Source organism: Bos grunniens, chromosome 15, assembly GCF_055505025.1.
Source record: "Bos grunniens cultivar Pamir isolate PY7600 chromosome 15, Bosgru_T2T1.0, whole genome shotgun sequence".
NCBI classification, from domain to species: domain Eukaryota; kingdom Metazoa; phylum Chordata; class Mammalia; order Artiodactyla; family Bovidae; genus Bos; species Bos grunniens.
Window position 1 is genome coordinate 18138801 of NC_141179.1, and position 17067 is coordinate 18155867.

Consider the following 17067-nt stretch of genomic DNA (forward strand, 5'->3'; position numbering starts at 1 on the left):
CCTGGAAAATTCTGCAGAGGAGACTGTGGGGCCCCAGTCCATGGGGTTGCAAAGAGTCAGACTCGACTAAGTGCTTGTGTGTGATTGCTTTACTGTAACTGTTTTACAATGTTGTGTTTCTGCTGTACAGTAATGTGAATCAGCACCCATACACACAGTATGAGACTCTAGCTTTTAGTATGTTTCCCTGCTCTACTATGTAGTAATTAAAAAACTCATTCTGTGAACATGTATTAATATTAAATATGTTTCTATAATGAATGACCTTTTGGGTAAAATATGTCAGCTTTAGAGTTTAAGGAGCTTTTGTTTCTGTTTATTTTGTTGTTGTTTAGTCGCTAAGTCATGTTTGACTCTTTTGCGACCCCACAGACTATAGCCCATCAGGCTCCTGTGTCCATGGGATTTCTCAGGCAAAAATACTGAAGTGGGTTGCCATTTCCTTCTCCAGGGGAATCTTCCCAACACAGTGATCAGACACAGGCAGATTCTTTCCACCAAGCTGCCAGAGAAGCCCACTATTTGTTTTTTTTATTTGAATCAATTATAGTTTTTTTTTTTTCCCAAAAAAAAAGTTAAGTTTTGTGTTTTGTTGTATTAGAAAGTTGAAATAGTCACTCTTTTCTTTCTTTTTTTCTTCTTAATTTTTTTAGATTTATCTTTTAAATGGACTGTAATTGCTTTACAATGTTGTGTTAGTTTCTGCTGTATAGTAACGAGAATCAGCAGTGAGTATATGTGTATTCTAAATAAAGGAGACACAGTGATAATTGCTGTGTAAATGTGATGAATATTTGGGAGAAATTTGGAGTTTTGTTGTAATAGTATTTAAATTACTAACTTTCTAAAAACGGATAGTTTATATGTATATATATATTGTGTTATATGTTAAAGAATTTATATTTGTCTTTGCACAAGAAAATTTTGGTAGTATTTAACTTTGGAAGTCTGATTAGGAGATGCTTTTGTAATTTATAAATTTAATCAATAAAGTGGCAAAGATTTAAGGAAAACTGTAACAAAGAAAATAAAAATAGAAGCAAGTGTACCTGTATGAGAAAGCTTACAAAGAATGCTTTGTTCATATGAATGGATTCAAGCACCCTTAGCATGATCCATGGAAACCGTATTGAAACAAAACAGTTTTGTGTTTGTTCTTGTTCCAGTGTTAATGTTTGTTTACCTGCTTTATTTTTTGCAGGGATGTACATGCAGTCTGTCTCTGGGATGATAAAGGCCCAGCAAAAATTCATCAGGCTTTGAAAGAAGATATTCTTGAGTTTATTAAGCAAGCACAGGCAGTAAGTTTTGTATCTATATATTGTTTAAGACTTTACTCAGTATCATCCTGAAGTAATTTTAAAATATCACATAAACTTTTGACACACTTGCTAGTTAAAATTTTTTAATGAAATGATAGTCATTTATTGTTGTCTCCTCCCACAGTGGCATTTCTTTCAAACGAATATTGTTACCTCAATTAAAAGATGCCATAAAGAATTTCATTCTTATACATTCTTAAGAATCCCCCCACCATTATTATTGGCCACACATCAGTCCACATAAATCTTTTCTTTTCTCACAATTAATACCTGTTTTCAGGCTGAAAGTAGTTTTTTTCGATTCTGAATAATTGTCTGACTGTATAATTCTTGGACTGTCCTTTGCATTGCTCCTGATGAGCTGAAATTCAGTACTCTTGGGTTGGTACTGTGTACACATGTTTAATATTAAAATGAAGGCAGAGCTCATTTAGGTATTTGTTTGTTTTGTCTTTACTGACACTTTTTGTCTTTTGGGAAAAATTAATGCAGAGGTAAAGTGTTATTTCAGATCAACTCTGGCATCACTGATGCATTGTTTATCACTTTGAAGAAGGCCTAAGAACATAAGGTTAATTTCCTTTCTATAAAATAAAGTTTGAACAATAGAGTTAGGATTTCTTATTCTTTATTTGAATTTTTGCATCATTATCTTGTACAACATTAGTAAAAGTCTGTTAGAAATTTTGTTGAATATTAATGTGTTAGCAGTTGGAAATTAAAAATGAATATATGACTTGAAGGAAGATACTGAAATTGAATATATGATTGGTATATATTTAATTCTGATGACATAAGGATGATGTCACATTGGATATTACTTACAAAATGAAATGTCTTGTTCTTGATACCATTAATTCTGCCATGTTGATCAGTGATTTTTTAAAAATTAGAGTTTTATAAGAAAATTATAAAATTATAAGAAAATTATCTTTTAATGAAAATAAATCATCTCGTTTGCTTAGAAAAATTAAATCTTTCAAATCACAATTTAATCAAAACATACATTTTTCTAGAACTGTTTAAGGAAAAATGGTTTCTTCTTGCATTGGAAAGCATATCAGCTTACCTGTTAATGACTTTTGATGAAGATAAATCATGTTTATTTCAAATCAATAGAGTATTATTCTTTAGTTTCTGGAAATGGGCTCAGAAGGAATCATCTTAGAAATATTTAGAAATATATTCCATACTAGAAAACAAAATATATTAAGTGTTCCACTGTAACTTGATCCGAAACAGTTTGGAATGTAGGCCTTAGCAAGAACTTGAAGCTAGGATTTAGCGCCAGTAATTCAGAGCTGTTAAATTTCAGGACCAGCAGTGCCAAACATAAGTATATAATTTTAAAACATTTTCAAAACTTTTAAGAAGATACAGCTTTGTGAGTTTAGTAAACTCAATTACTAGACTAATTGAGCTTATCTTGTTGCTGCTGCTGCTAAGTCACTTCAGTCATGTCCAACTCTGTGCGACCCCATAGACGGTAGCCCACCAGGCTCCCCCATCCCTGGGATTCTCCAAGCAAGAATACTGGAGTGGGTTGTCGTTTCCTTCTCCAATGCATGAAAGTGAAAAGTGAAAGTGAAGTCACTCAGTCGTGTCCGACTCTTCAGGACCCCATGGACTGCAGCCTACCAGGCTTCTCTGTCCATGGGATTTTCCAGGCAAGAGTACTAGAGTGGGGTGCCATCGCCTTCTCCGGCTTATCTTGTTCAGTTCAGTTCAGTTCAGTTGCTCAGTTGTATCTGACTCTTTGTGACCCCATGAATCGCAGCAAGCTAGGCCTCCCTGTCCATCACCAACTCCCGGAGTTCACTTAGACTCACGTTCATTGAGTCAGTGATGCCATCCAGCCATCTCATCCTCTGTCGTCCCCTTCTCCTCCTGCCCCCAATCCCTCCCAGCATCAGACTCTTTTCCAGTGAGTCAACTCTTCGCATGAGGTGGCCAAAGTACTGGAGTTTCAGCTTTAGCATCATTCCTTCCAAAGAAATCCCAGGGCTGATCTCCTTCAGAATGGACCGGTTGGATCTCCTTGCAGTCCCAGGGACTCTCAAGAGTCTTCTCCAAAACCACAGTTCAAAAGCATCAATTCTTCAGTGCTCAGCTTTCTTCACAGTCCAACTCTCACATCCATACATGACCACAGGAAAAACCATAGCCTTGACTAGATGGACCTTTGTTGGCAAAGTAATATCTCTGCTTTTTAATATGCTATCTATGTTGGTCATAACTTTCCTTCCAAGGAGTAAGTGTCTTTTAATTTCACGGTTGCAGTCACCATCTGCAGTGATTTTGGAGCCCCCCAAAATAAAGTCTGACACTGTTTCCACTGTTTCCGCATCTATGTCCCATGAAGTGATGGGACCGGATGCCATGATCTTCGTTTTCTGAATGTTGAGCTTTAAGCCAACTTTTTCACTCCTCACTTTCACTTTCATCAAGAGGCTTTTTAGTTCCTTTTCACTTTCTGCCATAAGGATGGTGTCATCTGCATATCTGAGGTTATTGATATTTCTCCCATCAGTCTTGATTCCAGCTTGTGCTTCTTCCAGCCCAGTGTTTCTCATGATGTACTCTGCATATAAGTTAAATAAGCAGGGTGACAATATACAGCCTTGATGTACTCGTTTTCCTATTTGGAACCAGTCTGTTGTTCCATGTCCAGTTCTAACTGTTGCTTCCTGACCTGAATACAGATTTCTCAAAAGGCAGGTCAGGTGATCTGGTATTCCCATCTCTTGAAAATTTTCCACAGTTTATTGTGATCCACACAGTCAAAGGTTTTGGCATAGTCAATAAAGCAGAAATAGATATTTTTCTGGAACTCTCTTGCTTTTTCAGTGATCCAGTGGATGTTGGCAATTTGATCTCTGGTTCCTCTGCCTTTTCTAAAACCAGCTTGAACATAAGGAAGTTCATGGTTCACGTATTACTGAAGACTGGCTTGGAGAATTTTGAGCATGACTTTACTAGCATATAAGATGAGTGCAATTGTGCGGTAGTTTGAGCATTCTTTGGCATTGCCTTTCTTTGGGATTGGAAGGAAAACTGATCTTTTCCAGTCCTGTGGCCACTGCTGAGTTTTCCAAATTTGCTGGCATATTGAGTGCAGCACTTTCACAGCATCATCTTTCAGGATTTGAAATAGCTCAACTGGAATTCCATCACCTCCACTAGCTTTGTTCGTGGTGATGCTTTCTAAGGCCCACCTGACTTCACATTCCAGGGTGTCTGGCTCTAGGTCAGTGATCACATCATCATGATTATCTGGGTCGTGAAGATCTTTTTTGTACAGTTCTTCTGTGTATTCTTGCCACCTCTTCTTAATGTCTTCTGCTTTTGTTAGGTCCATAGCATTTCTGTCCTTTATCGAGCTCATCTTTGCATGAAATGTTCCCTTGGTATCTCTAATTTTCTTGAAGAGATCTCTAGTCTTTCCCATTCTCTTGTTTTCCTGTATTTCTTTGGCTTATCTTGTTGCTGCTGCTGCTGCTAAGTCGCTTCAGTCGTGTCCGACTCTGTTCGACCCCATAGACAGCAGCCCACCAGGCTGCCCCGTCCCTGGGATTTTCCAGGCAAGAACACTGGAGTGGGTTGCCATTTCCTTCTCCAATGCATGAAAGTGAAAAGTGAAAGTGAAGTCACTCAATCGTGTCTGACTCTTAGCGACCTCATGGACTGCAGCCTACCAGGCTCCTCCGTCCATGGGATTTTCCAGGCAAGAGTACTGGAGTGGGGTGCCATTGCCTTCTCTGCTTATCTTGTTAGGAAGGACCAAATCTCCCAAATGGGACAGGTAGTGAGCCTTAAAATGTTTATTATAGCATTATTTTAAATGACAAAAAAGGGAAGTAAAAATAAATGTGCACTGCTTAGAAAGTTATTAGGATATTGAATTTTTTTCTTTTTTTAAGATTAACATAACTCTTCTATTTGTACGTAATTCTGTGACTTAGCATTTTGGGCTAGACTCACCTGAGTTTGCCTAAGCTTATTAATGTGGCAGCAATAAGGTGGTGGATCTGCAGGGACTGGATGGTCTAAGAGAGCTTTTTTCATATTTCTGGTGTTTAGCACTGTACTGGCTTCCTTCTGGGGCTTTTTCCCCCTCATGTGGTTTCTTGTTCTCAAGGAAACCAGTCTTTGTGGTGATAGTGGAGTCTTGCAAACCTCTTGAGATCTTGGCTCAGAAGTATCAGAGTCACATCTGCAGCATTCTGTTGGTCATAGTTAATCACAGGACCTGCTAAAGTCCAGTGGAGAAATAGATTAGGATCTGTTTTAAAAAAAATTGAGATAAATTTGCATACCAGAAAATTCCTTTTAAAACGTGTATAATTTTGTGTGTTTTAGTATATTCATTAAGTTATATAACTATTGCCTAATTTTAGAATATTTTTATCAGCCCAGATTGGAGAAGGAAATGGTAACCCACTCCAGTATTCTTGCCTGGAGAATTCCATGAACAGAAAAGCCTAGTGGGCTACAGTCTGTGGGGTCACAAAGAGTCCGGCAAGACTGAGTGACTAACACATACATCAGCCCAGATATTAATAGAAACTCTGTACCCATTAGCAGTTACACCCCCATAAACTCCCCCTTGCCTTTGGCAAGCAGTCATCTACTTTCTGTTCCTGTGGATTTATTTATCCTAGATACTTCCTATAAATGGAATCCTATAATATTTGTCCTTTGATGACTGGCATCTTTCACTTGGAGTAATGTTTTTCAAGTTTCATCTATGTTGTACCATTTAGCACTATTTCATTCCTTCTTATGGGTGAGTAATACTCCATTGTATGAAAGTGAAAGTGTTAGTCACTTAGTTGTGTGTCTGACTCTTTGTGATCCCATGGACTGGATGGAGCCCACCAGGTTCCTCTGTCCATGGCATTCTCCAAGCAAGAATACTGGAGTGGGTTGCCATTTCCTTCTACAGGGGATCTTCCCAACCCAGGGATTGCATCCAGGTCTCCCACGTTGCAGGCAGACTCTTTACCAACTGAGTCACCGGGAAAGACCTATTCCATTGTATGACTGTGCTGTATTTTGTTTACCTATTTGTCATTGATAGACATTGGCGTGTTACTACTTTTTGTCTATTTTGAGTAATGGTGCTGTGAACAAATATTTGTGTACAAGTTTTGTTTTAGATATAATTGACATATAACATTGTTAGTTTCAGGTATACAACATAGTTATTTGATATTTGTATATTTTGTAAAATGATATGTACATATTGCAAAATGATCACCACAATAAGTCTACTTCATAACCATCACCACACATAGTTAAACAATTTTTTTCTTATGATGAGAACTTTTAAGATTTACTTTTCTTAGCAGCTTTCAAATGTGTACTCTATTACTAACTGTAGTCACCATGCTGTATTGAGTTGGCCAAAAGGTTCCTTTTTTTTTAAGTAAAAAATAAGAGGCGCATTTTTCATTTTCACCAAAAACTTTATTGAAAAACGTATTCACTTTTTTCCATTTGTTGTTGTTTAGTCGGTAAGTCATGTTCAACTCTTTGTAGCACTGTTGATTGGCAGGAGAATTTTTTATTTCTGAGCCACCAGGGAAGACCCTTTTATGCCAGTACCATACTGTTTTAATTACTAGCTTTGTAAAATAATTTGCAGTCAGGAAGCATGATGCCTCCAGCTTTGTTATTTCTCAGGACTACTTTGGCTATTCAGGGTCTTTTATAGTTCTACAAATTTAGTATTCTTGGTTCTATTTCTGTGAAAAATGTCATTAGAATTCTGATAGGTATTATAACAAACCTATACTACTTTGAGTAGTAGGGACATTTTAACAATCTGTAAGCACAGAATATCTTTTTATTTATTTGTGTCTTAGTTTCTTTTATCAGTGTTTCAGTGTAGGTCTTTTACCTCTTAAATTTATTAATATTCTTAGATATTTTGTTCTTTCAGATGAGATTTTAACTGGGATATTTTCCCCCTAATTTCTTTTTGATAGTTTGTTATTAATGTATAAAAACTCAGGAGATTTTTATATATTGATTTTTCTATCCTGCAACTTCACTGAATTTATTACTTAATGGAGTCTGTAGTGTTTTCTATATATAGTATCATGTCATCTACAAGTAGTGACAGTTTTACTTCTTTCTTTTTCCTAACTAATTGCTCTGGATAAGGCTTCCAGTAGTGTTGGATAGGAATGGTAAGAGTAGGCATCCTTGTCTTATTCCTGATCTTAGAAGAATAGCTTTCAACTTTTCACCATTGAATATAATGTTAGCTGTGGGCTTGTTCTTTATTAAGTTGAGGTACATTCCCTCTATACCCATTTTGTTGAAAGTTTTTAATCGTAAATATGTGTTGAGTTTTGTCAAATGCTTTTTTCTGCATCCATTGAAATGATCATGGTTTTAATTCATTTTGTTAATGTGGTGTATCACATTCATTAATTTTTAAGTGTGAACCTATTCTTAAATGCCTGAAATAAAATCCTACTTGATCATGGTGTATGATGCTGTGGAATTTGGCTTGCTGATTTTTTTCAGAATTCCTTATATCGACATTCATCAGTGATTCTGATTTGTAATTTTCTTTTGGCATCTTTGTCTGATTTTGGCATTTGGGTAATGCTAGGCTAATAAATGAGTTTGGAAGTATTCCCTCCTATTCTATTTTTTGAAAGAGTTTGAGAAGGATTAGTATTAGTTCTACTTTAAATGTTTGATAAATTCAGCAGTGAAACCATCTGATCTTGGACTTTATTTGTTGGAAATATTTTTTTCTACAAAACGCATTTGTAATTGGTGGATTAGAATGAAAACGAAGTTTCCTTTTCCATTGGGATCTGTGTGTATTTGTGAGCTTTTTTTTTTTTTAACTTTTTATTTTGTGTTGGGATATAGCCAGTTAACACTGTTATGATAGTTTCAGGGGAACAGAGAGGGACTCAGCCATACATATACATGTATCTGTCTCCTGCAGAGTCCCTTCCCATCCAGGCTGCCACGTAACATTGAGGAGAATTACACAGTGCTTTTTAGTAGGCCCTTGTTGGTTATCCATTTTATTATTTTTTAAAATGCATTTATTTTTAATTGAAGTGTAATTGCTTTATAATAGTATGTGGGTTTCTACCATACATCAATACTATTTTAAATATAGCAGTGTGTATAAGTCAATCCCGAAATATCTACTTATCCCTTCCCCACATTCTTCCCCTACCCACTTGCAACTTTAAGTTTGTTCTCTAAGTCTGTGAGTCTGTTTCTGTTTTGTAAGTAAGTTTATTTGTATCATTTATTTTATTTTTTTTAACATTTAGATTCTAAATCTTTATTAATCTTTTTAATAGTATCTTCCACCTTTCTTGTTTTGTTTGTAATGGATTTCTCCATCCAGAAACTGATTAGCCAGTTCTTTTTATTTTGGACACTTAGTTTATTTGGAATTTATTTTGAATTATACTTTGGAGTAAGGATCTAACTTCATTCTTTTTCCAAAGAGCTAACCAGTTTTCTCAAGATCATTTTTTTAAACTTTTTGTTTTGTATTGGAGTATAGCTGATTAACAGTGTTGTGGTAGTTTCAGGTAAACAGCAAAGGGACTCAGCCACATATATACATGTACCTGTTCTTCCCCAAACTCCCCTCCCATCCAGACTGCCACATAGTATTGAACAGAGTTCCATGTGTTATATAGCAGGTATTTTTTGGTTATCCATTTTAAATATAGCAGTGTGTACAGGTAACCATAAGTTTGTTCTTTTAAGTCTATGAGTCTTTCTGTTTTGTAAGTAAATTCATTTGTATCATTTCTTTTTAGAGTCCATGTAGAAGGGATGTGCTATGATATTTCTCCTTCTCTGTCTTCCTTCACTCAGTGTGACAGTCTCTCGGTCCATTCATGTTGCTACAAATGGCATTATTTCACTCTTTCTAATGGCTGAGTGATATTCCATTGTATATATGTCCACATCTTCTTTATCCATTCCTCTGTTGACTGGCATTTAGGTTGGTTCCATGTCTTGGCTATTGTAAACAGTGCTTCAGTGAACACAGGTGCATATACCTTTTTGGATCATGTTTTTCTCCAGATACATGCTCAGGAATGGGACTGCAGGGTCATATGGTAGCTTTATTTTTATTCTTTTTAAGGAACCTCCATACTGGTCTCTATAGTATATCTACCTGTTTACATTCCCACCAACAGTGTAGGAGGGTTACCTTCTCTCCAAACCCTCTCCAGCATTTATGTTTATGGATTTTTTGATGATAGCCATTTTGACTGGTGTGAAGTGATATTTCATTGTAGTTCTGGTTTGCATTTCTCTGTAAATTAGTGATGTTGAACATCTTTTTATGTTCTCTTGGCCATCTGTATGTCTTCTTTGGAGAAATGCCTATTTAACTATTCTGCTCAATATTTGATTCGGTTGTTTGTTTTGATGTTGTTAAGCATCATGAGGTATTTGTAAGTTCTGGAGACTCTTGTTTTCCACATCATTTCTCCTAGTTTGTGGGCTCTCTTTTTGTTTTTCTATGGTTCCCTTTGCTGTGCGAACCCTTTTAAGTACATCCTGTTTGTTTATTTTTGCTTTTATTTCCATTATTCTGTGAGATGGATCAAAAAAGATATTGCTGCCATTTATGTTAGAGAGTGTTCTGCCTGTTTTCCTCTAGGAGTTTTATAGTGTCCGGTCTCACATTTAGGTCTCTAATCCATTTTGAGCTTATTTTTGTATATGGTATTAAAGAATTATCTAATTTTTTTTTTTTTTACATGTAGCTGTCCAGTTTCCCAGCACCATTTGTTGAACGGTGTCTTTTCAACATGTAGTCTTGCCTCTTTTGCCATAGATTAATTGACCGTAAGTGCATGGATTTATTTCTGGGTTTTCTATCCTGTTCCATTGATTTATATTTCTGTTTTTTTGTGCCAGGACCATACTGTTTGGATGACTGTAGCTTGTAGTATAGTCTGAAGTTAGGGAGTCTGGATTTCCTCTAGCTCTGTTTTTCTTTACCAAGGTTGCCCGGCTGTTCGGTATCTTATGTGTCTTTGTATAGATTTTAAGATTTTTTTTGTTCTAGTTCTATGAAAAATGTCATTGGTAATTTGATAGGGATTGCATTGGATCTGTAAATTGCCTTAGGCAGTATAGTTATTTTGACAATGTTGATTCTTCCAACACATGAACATGGTATGACTTTCCATCTGTTTGTCTTTTTCTTTCAACAGTGTCTTGCAGTTTTTGGGGTACAAGTCTTTTGTCCCTTTAGGTAGGTTTATTTGTAGGTATTTTATTCTTTTTGATGTGATGGTAAATGTAATTGTTTCTTGAATTTCTCTTTCCAGTCTTTCATTGTTAGTGTATAGAAATGCAACAGATTACTGTGTATTAATTTTGTAACCTGCACCTTTACTAAACTCAGTTATGAGCACTAGTAGTTTTTTGTTGGCATCTTTAGGATCTTCTATGTATAGTATTATGGCATCTGCAAACAGTGACAGTTTAACTTCTTTTCCAATTTAGAGTCCCTTTACTTTCTTTTCTTCTCTGATTGCTGTAGCAAGGACTTTGAAAACTATGTTGGATAAAGGTGAGAGTGGACATCCTTGTCTTTTTCCTGATCTTAGAGGAAATACTTTCAGCTTTTCACCATTGAATATGGTGTTACTTATAGATTTGTTGTATATGGCCTTTATTCTGTTCAGGTATGTTCCCTCTGTGCCCACTCTCTGGAGAGTTTTTATCATAAATGGGTTCTGAATTTTGTGAAAAATTTTCTGCATCTATTGAGATGATCATACTGTTTTTATTCTTCAACTTGTTGATGTGACGTGTCATATAGATTGCTGTGCAGATATTGAAAAATACTTGTATTCCTGAGATGAATCCCTCTTGATCATGGTGAATGATCTTTTTAATGTATTGTTGGATGCAAATTGCTAGTGTTTTGTTGAGGGTTTCTGAATCTTTGTTCATCAGTGATACTGGCCTATAATTTTCTTTTTTGTGTGTGGTATCTTTGTCTGATTTTGTATCAAGGCGATGGGGGCCTCATAGAATGAATTTGGAAATTGAAAGTTTTCCTTCCTCATCAATTTTTTGGGAACAGTTTCAGAAGCATAGATGTGGACTCTTCTCTAAATGTTAATCTTCTCTAAATGACAGTCACAGTTGCAATTTCAGTGCTTGTGACTGGTCTGTTCATACTTTCTGTTTCTTCCTGATTCAGTCTAGGGATACTGTACCTTTCTAAGAATTTGTCCATTTCTTCCAGGTTGTCCATTTTATTAGCATACAGTTGCTCATAGTAGTCTTATATGATCCTTGGTGTTTCTTTGGAGTCAGTTGTAACTTCTTTTTCATTTATAATTTTATTGCTTTGAGTCTTCAGCCTTTTTATATTGCTGAGTCTGGCTAAAGGTTTATCAATTTTGTTTATTTTTTCAAAGAGCCAGCTTTCAGTTCATTGGCCTTTGTGATTGTTTTGTCTCTATTTTATTTATTTCTGCCAAGATCTTTATAATTTGTTTCCTTCTACTAACTTTAGGTTTTGTTTGTCCTCCTTTCTCTAGTTTCTTTAGGTGTAAGCTTAGGTTCTTTATTTGAGATTTTTCTTGTTTCTCGATTGTATTGCTGTAAACTTTCTTAGAACTGCTTTTGCTTTATCCCATAGGTTTTGGACCATTGTGCTTTCATCATTATTGTCCCTAGGTATTTTTAAATTTTCTCTTTGATTTCTTCAGTGATCAATTGGTTGTTTAGTAACATATTGTATAGCTGGCACATGTTTGTGTTTTTTTTACAGTTTCTTTTTCCCTTGTTTATTTCTAGTCTTAGAGTTATGATCAGAATAGATACTGGATATGATTTCAGTTTTCTTAAATTTACCAAGATTCACCTTGTGGCCCAGCGTGTGATCAGTTCTGGAGGATGTTCTGTGTGCACTGAGAAGAATGTATAGTCTGCTGCTTTTTGGTGGAATGCTCTATAAATATCACTTAAGTCTATCAGATCTAATGTGTCATTCTTTTAAGGCCTGTGTTTCCTTATAAATGTTCTGTGGATGATCTGTGCATTGATGAAAGTGGGATGGTTAAGCCGCCTACTATTATTGTATTGCTGTCAATTTCTTCTTTTATGGTTATTAGTATTTGCCTTACATGTTGAGTGCTCCTGTATTGGGTGCATATTTACTTATAATTGTTATATCTTCTTCTTGGATTGATCTCTTGATCATTATGTACTGTCCTACTTTGTCTCTTACAACAGTCTGTGTTTTAAAGTCTGTTTTGTCTGATATGAATATTGCTACTCTGGCTTTCTTTTGATTTCCATTTGTATGGACTACCTTCCCCCATTTGTTTACTTTCAGTCTGTAAGTATCCCTAGATCTGAGGTAGGTCTCTTGTAGATATGGGTCTTATTTTTCTATTCACCCAGCCAGCCTGTGTCTTTTGCTTATGCATTTAATACATTTACATTTAACATAATTGTGAATATGTATGATCCTATTGGGCTTCCTTGGTGGCACCACTTTCTTAATTGTTTTGGGCTTATTTTTGTATGTTTTTTGTTTTTCTTGTGTTTCCTTCTTAGAGAAGTTTCTTTAGCATTTGTTGTAAAGCTGGTTTTGTGGTGCTGAATTCTCTTAACTTTTGCTTGTCTGTAAAGCTTTGGATTTTTCCATCAAATCTAAACAAGATCCTTGCTGGGTAGAGTTTTCTTGCTTATAGGTTCTTTCCTTCCATCACTTTAAATATACTGTGCCACTCCCTTCTGACTTGCAGAGTTTCTGTTGAGAAATCAGCTGATAATCATATGGGAGTTCCTTTGTATGTCTTTTGTGCGTGTGTCATTTTTCCCTTATTGCTTTTAATATTTTATGTTTGTCTTCAGTTTTTGGCAGTTTGATTGCTATGTGTCTCAGTGTCTTCATCTTTGGGTTTATCCTGTCTGGGACTCTCTGCTTCCTAGACTTTGTTGACTATTTCTTTTCCCATGTTAGGGAGGTTTTCATCTGTTATCTCTTCAAATACTTTCCTGAGTCCTTTCTCTCTCTCTCTTCTCCTTCTGAGACTTCTATAATACAAATGGTGTGTTTAAGGTTGTCCCAGGGGTCTTTTAGGCTGTCCTTTTTTTTTTTTCGTTCTTCTTTTTATATTCTGTTTTGCAGCAGTGATTTCAGCCATTCCATCTTCCAGGTCACTTATCCATTCTCTTACCACAATTATTTTGTTATTCTTTCTAGTGTGTTGTCTATCTCTGTTGGTTTTTAATTTAGTTCTTCTAGGTCTTTGGTGAACATTTCTTGCATCCTCTCCATTCTTTTTCCAAGATCCTGGATCATCTTCACTGTTATAATTCTGAATTCTTTTTCTGGAAGGTTGCTTATCTCCATATCATTTAGTTGCTTTTCTGGGGTTTTATCTTGTTCTTCGTCTGGGATGTAATCCCCTGCCTTTTCATTTTATTTAACTTTTTGTGATTGTTGTTTTTATTCTGGAGGCTGCAGGATTGTAGTTCTTCCTGCTTCTTCTGTCTGCCCTCTGGTGGATGAGGCTGTCTAAGAAGATTGGGCAAGCTTCCTCATGGGAGGGACTGTCAGTGGGAAAAACTGAGTCTTGCTCTGGTGGGCAGCACCATGATCAGTAAAACTTTAATCCCATTTTCTGCTAATGGATGGGCTGTGCTCCCTCCTTGTTAGTTGTTTAGCCTGAAGCGATGGAACCCTGGAGTCTATAGGCTCTATGGTAGGGCACATGGCATCCTCCAGTGTCAGTGGCACTTCCTAGGATTGCTGCTGTCAGTGCCATGATGAGCCACTGCCACCTCACACCTCTGCAAGAGACCCTCCAACAGTAGCAGGTAAGTCTGGCTCAATCTCCTATGGGATCACTACTCCTTTCTTGTGGTTCTTTATGCACACAAGATTTTGTGTCTGCCCTCCAGGAGAGCAAAGTCTGTTTTCCACAGTCCTGTGGAAGTTCTATAATCCAATCCCACTAGCCTTCAGTTTCCCTGGGAATTCCTTGTCCCTTTGCCAGAATCTCCAGGCTGGGAAGCTTGATGTGGGGCTCAGAACCTTTACAATAGTGGGAAAACTTTTTTGGTATTATTGTTCTCCAGTTTGTGGGCTGCCCACCTCATAGGTATGGGGTTTGATTTTATTGTGATTGTGCCCCTCCTGCCGTCTTGTTGCAACTTTCCCTTTGTCTTTTGTATCTTTCTTTGGTGGGTTCCAGCATCCTCCTGTTGAAGGTTGTTCAACAGTTAGTTATGATTTCAGTGCTCTTGCAGGAGGAGATGAGCACATGTCCTTCTACTCTACCATCTTGAACCAGTCTCCCTTCTTGGGAATTTTTAAATTGTGAATGACATATTAATAACTTACCGGTAATCTGTGTACATTTCTTTTTCTTCACAAAAAGGTTTTGGTTGATTGTATGTTTCTAGGAATTTATCCATTTCTAGTAGATTGTCAAGTTTGTTGGTGGCATTCGGTAGTTCATAGTAGTCTCTTATGATCCTTTTTACATGTGTGGTATCAGTTGTAGTGTCTCCTCTTTCATCTCTGAATTGAGATATTTGAATCCTCTCTCTCTTTTTTTGGTAAGTGTGCATAAGTTTTTTGTGAACATTTTCTTATTTTGGTAGACAGCCATTTATAGTAGCGTTGTACATGATAGCCAAAAGTTGGAAATGATCCACATGTTCACCAGTGAATAAGTAGATAAATAAAATATGTTATGTCCATGAAATGGAATAGTATTTAGGAATAAAGTACTGACCTACAATACTACTTGGATGAGCCCTGAAAACACTGTGGTGTGTAAAAGAAGTCAGTCATAAAAGTCTACATATTATATAGTTTCATCCATATGAAAGCCCAGAACAGGCAAATATATAGACACAGAAAATAAATTAGTGATTACTTAGGGCTAGGTGAGGAGGGCGCAAGCAAGAAAGGAGGAGAGTAGGAAGGTAATAGCTAAAAGGATATAGGATTTTTTTTTAATTAAAATATAATTGACACATAACATTTTATTAGTATACCATGTAGTGATTCAACATCTGTATATATTGTAAAATGTTCATTATAGTAATGAACTATACTATAGTATAGTATAGTTTTTTTCTTGCGTATATACATAAGTTTTAATTTCTTTTAGGTATAATTTAGAGTATACAATAACTTAAATTTATGGCATGATATGTTTTTTTTTCTTGTGTATATATATATATATGTTTTAATTTCTTTTAGGTATAATTTAGAGTATACAATAACCTAAATTTATGATGGCATGAATATGTTTTATTTTTCTTTTAGCACTTGTATTTATTTAAAATTGATTCTCTTTTTTTCAGCGAGTACTGAGCCATCAAGATGATACAGCTTTGCTAAAAGCTTACATTGTTGAATGGCGAAAATTCTTTACACAGTGTGATATTTTACCGAAGCCTTTCTGTCAACTAGAGATTACTTTAATGGGTAAACAGGGCAGCAATAAAAAATCAAATGTAGAAGACAGTATTGTTAGAAAGGTAAGTCAATTTCCTCAGTTTTCCCTAATATTCTTCAGAAATAGGATGAGTTGAAGACTTTTGAAATAAATTTGCACTGAAATGGGTTTTTCTACTTCACATATAAACAAACTCTTGTTCGGCTTTTGCTGTGTTGTATTGACTAATACTGCTTTTCTTTCATCTACTTTTAGTTTTAGTTCTCTCTTCTTTTATGTGGTCTTAAGCTGTAGATCTGTGTTCAGACATTACCGCCTTTGCTTTTCCTTTTCATTTTCTCCTTTTCTGTTTCATTTTCTCCTTTTCCTAGTTTTATCTTCAGAATTTTATTTCCTTCTTTTTTATACTTTTACTTTTTTATAAATTAAATTACTTTTTTTCTGTTCAAAAAATCCTTCCATTAATATATTACCTTCTGGAATTTTTGTGTTTAATTGTGGCTAAACTGCTGTAAAAACTCTGTGCCCAGTGACAACTCATGAATTAATAGAAAGAACTCAGCTCTGAAATTGAAGAGTTCCAGATTTCCCTTTCAGTTCTTCAATCAGTTACAACCTAACTTTGCTGTCCTTGTTTTTCATATGTATTTAATACATATGTATTTCTACTTGTGAGAATCAAATGGAACCACAGATTTTAAAAGTAAAATATTCCGTTTGAACGTTGAACACCTCACTGGTTATAGCAACCAACATAGGCATTCAGAGTGGCCTGTACTTTGTTGCCTTTTCCCAGCCTTAAAGTTTGTGCTAATACTGACAGCATATTCATGAGTATGTATGTGCTCTTTCCATAAATAGAAAATTTATAAAGTAAATTTGTATATTCTTTTGTGATTTATTATCAAACGTATTTTCAATTTATCCTTTTCCCATTTATCATATTTTATACAGCTATGCATATGAATGTCCCAAACACATATCATTATTTCTAAAATTCAACCTTCGAACTATATAGAGAAAGTAACATTTTCCATGTATTACCATGTTTAATTTTGCAACAAACACATGAAATTTGTACTGTTATTTTCACTATTTTACAGTTGAGAAAGGAGACATATAAATAACAGCTGGAATTCAAATCCAGTTGTGTTTGACTCTAACAAACACTTGTTCTTTGCTGTTGTTTACCAGATGATATTTACCAAATTTAAATATATTGGTTTCCTATAGTATTCAAGTGAATGTAGGACTAAGAGTTTGCTTTCCTTTTTTAGCATTTG

At 35.6% G+C, this 17067-nt stretch overlaps 1 protein-coding gene across 18 annotated transcripts in view; it reads left to right on the forward strand.

Annotated features, from left to right (window-relative positions):
• Positions 1 to 17067, forward strand: part of CUL5 (cullin 5) — a 126885-nt gene that overhangs the window by 50908 nt on the left and 58910 nt on the right. For 13 of the 18 annotated variants that reach the window (XM_086339073.1, XM_086339061.1, XM_086339066.1 and 10 more), the window contains 2 exons: positions 1202 to 1301; positions 15690 to 15866. Coding sequence is in view for 6 of the 18 variants with exons in the window: in XM_086339061.1 (XP_086195187.1) it covers positions 1202 to 1301; positions 15690 to 15866 (277 nt within the window). In the remaining 12 variants the exon portion in view is untranslated. The remainder of the gene's footprint in view (positions 1 to 1201; positions 1302 to 15689; positions 15867 to 17067) is intronic. The other 5 variants (XM_086339063.1, XM_086339064.1, XM_086339077.1 and 2 more) reach the window with 1 other exon arrangement.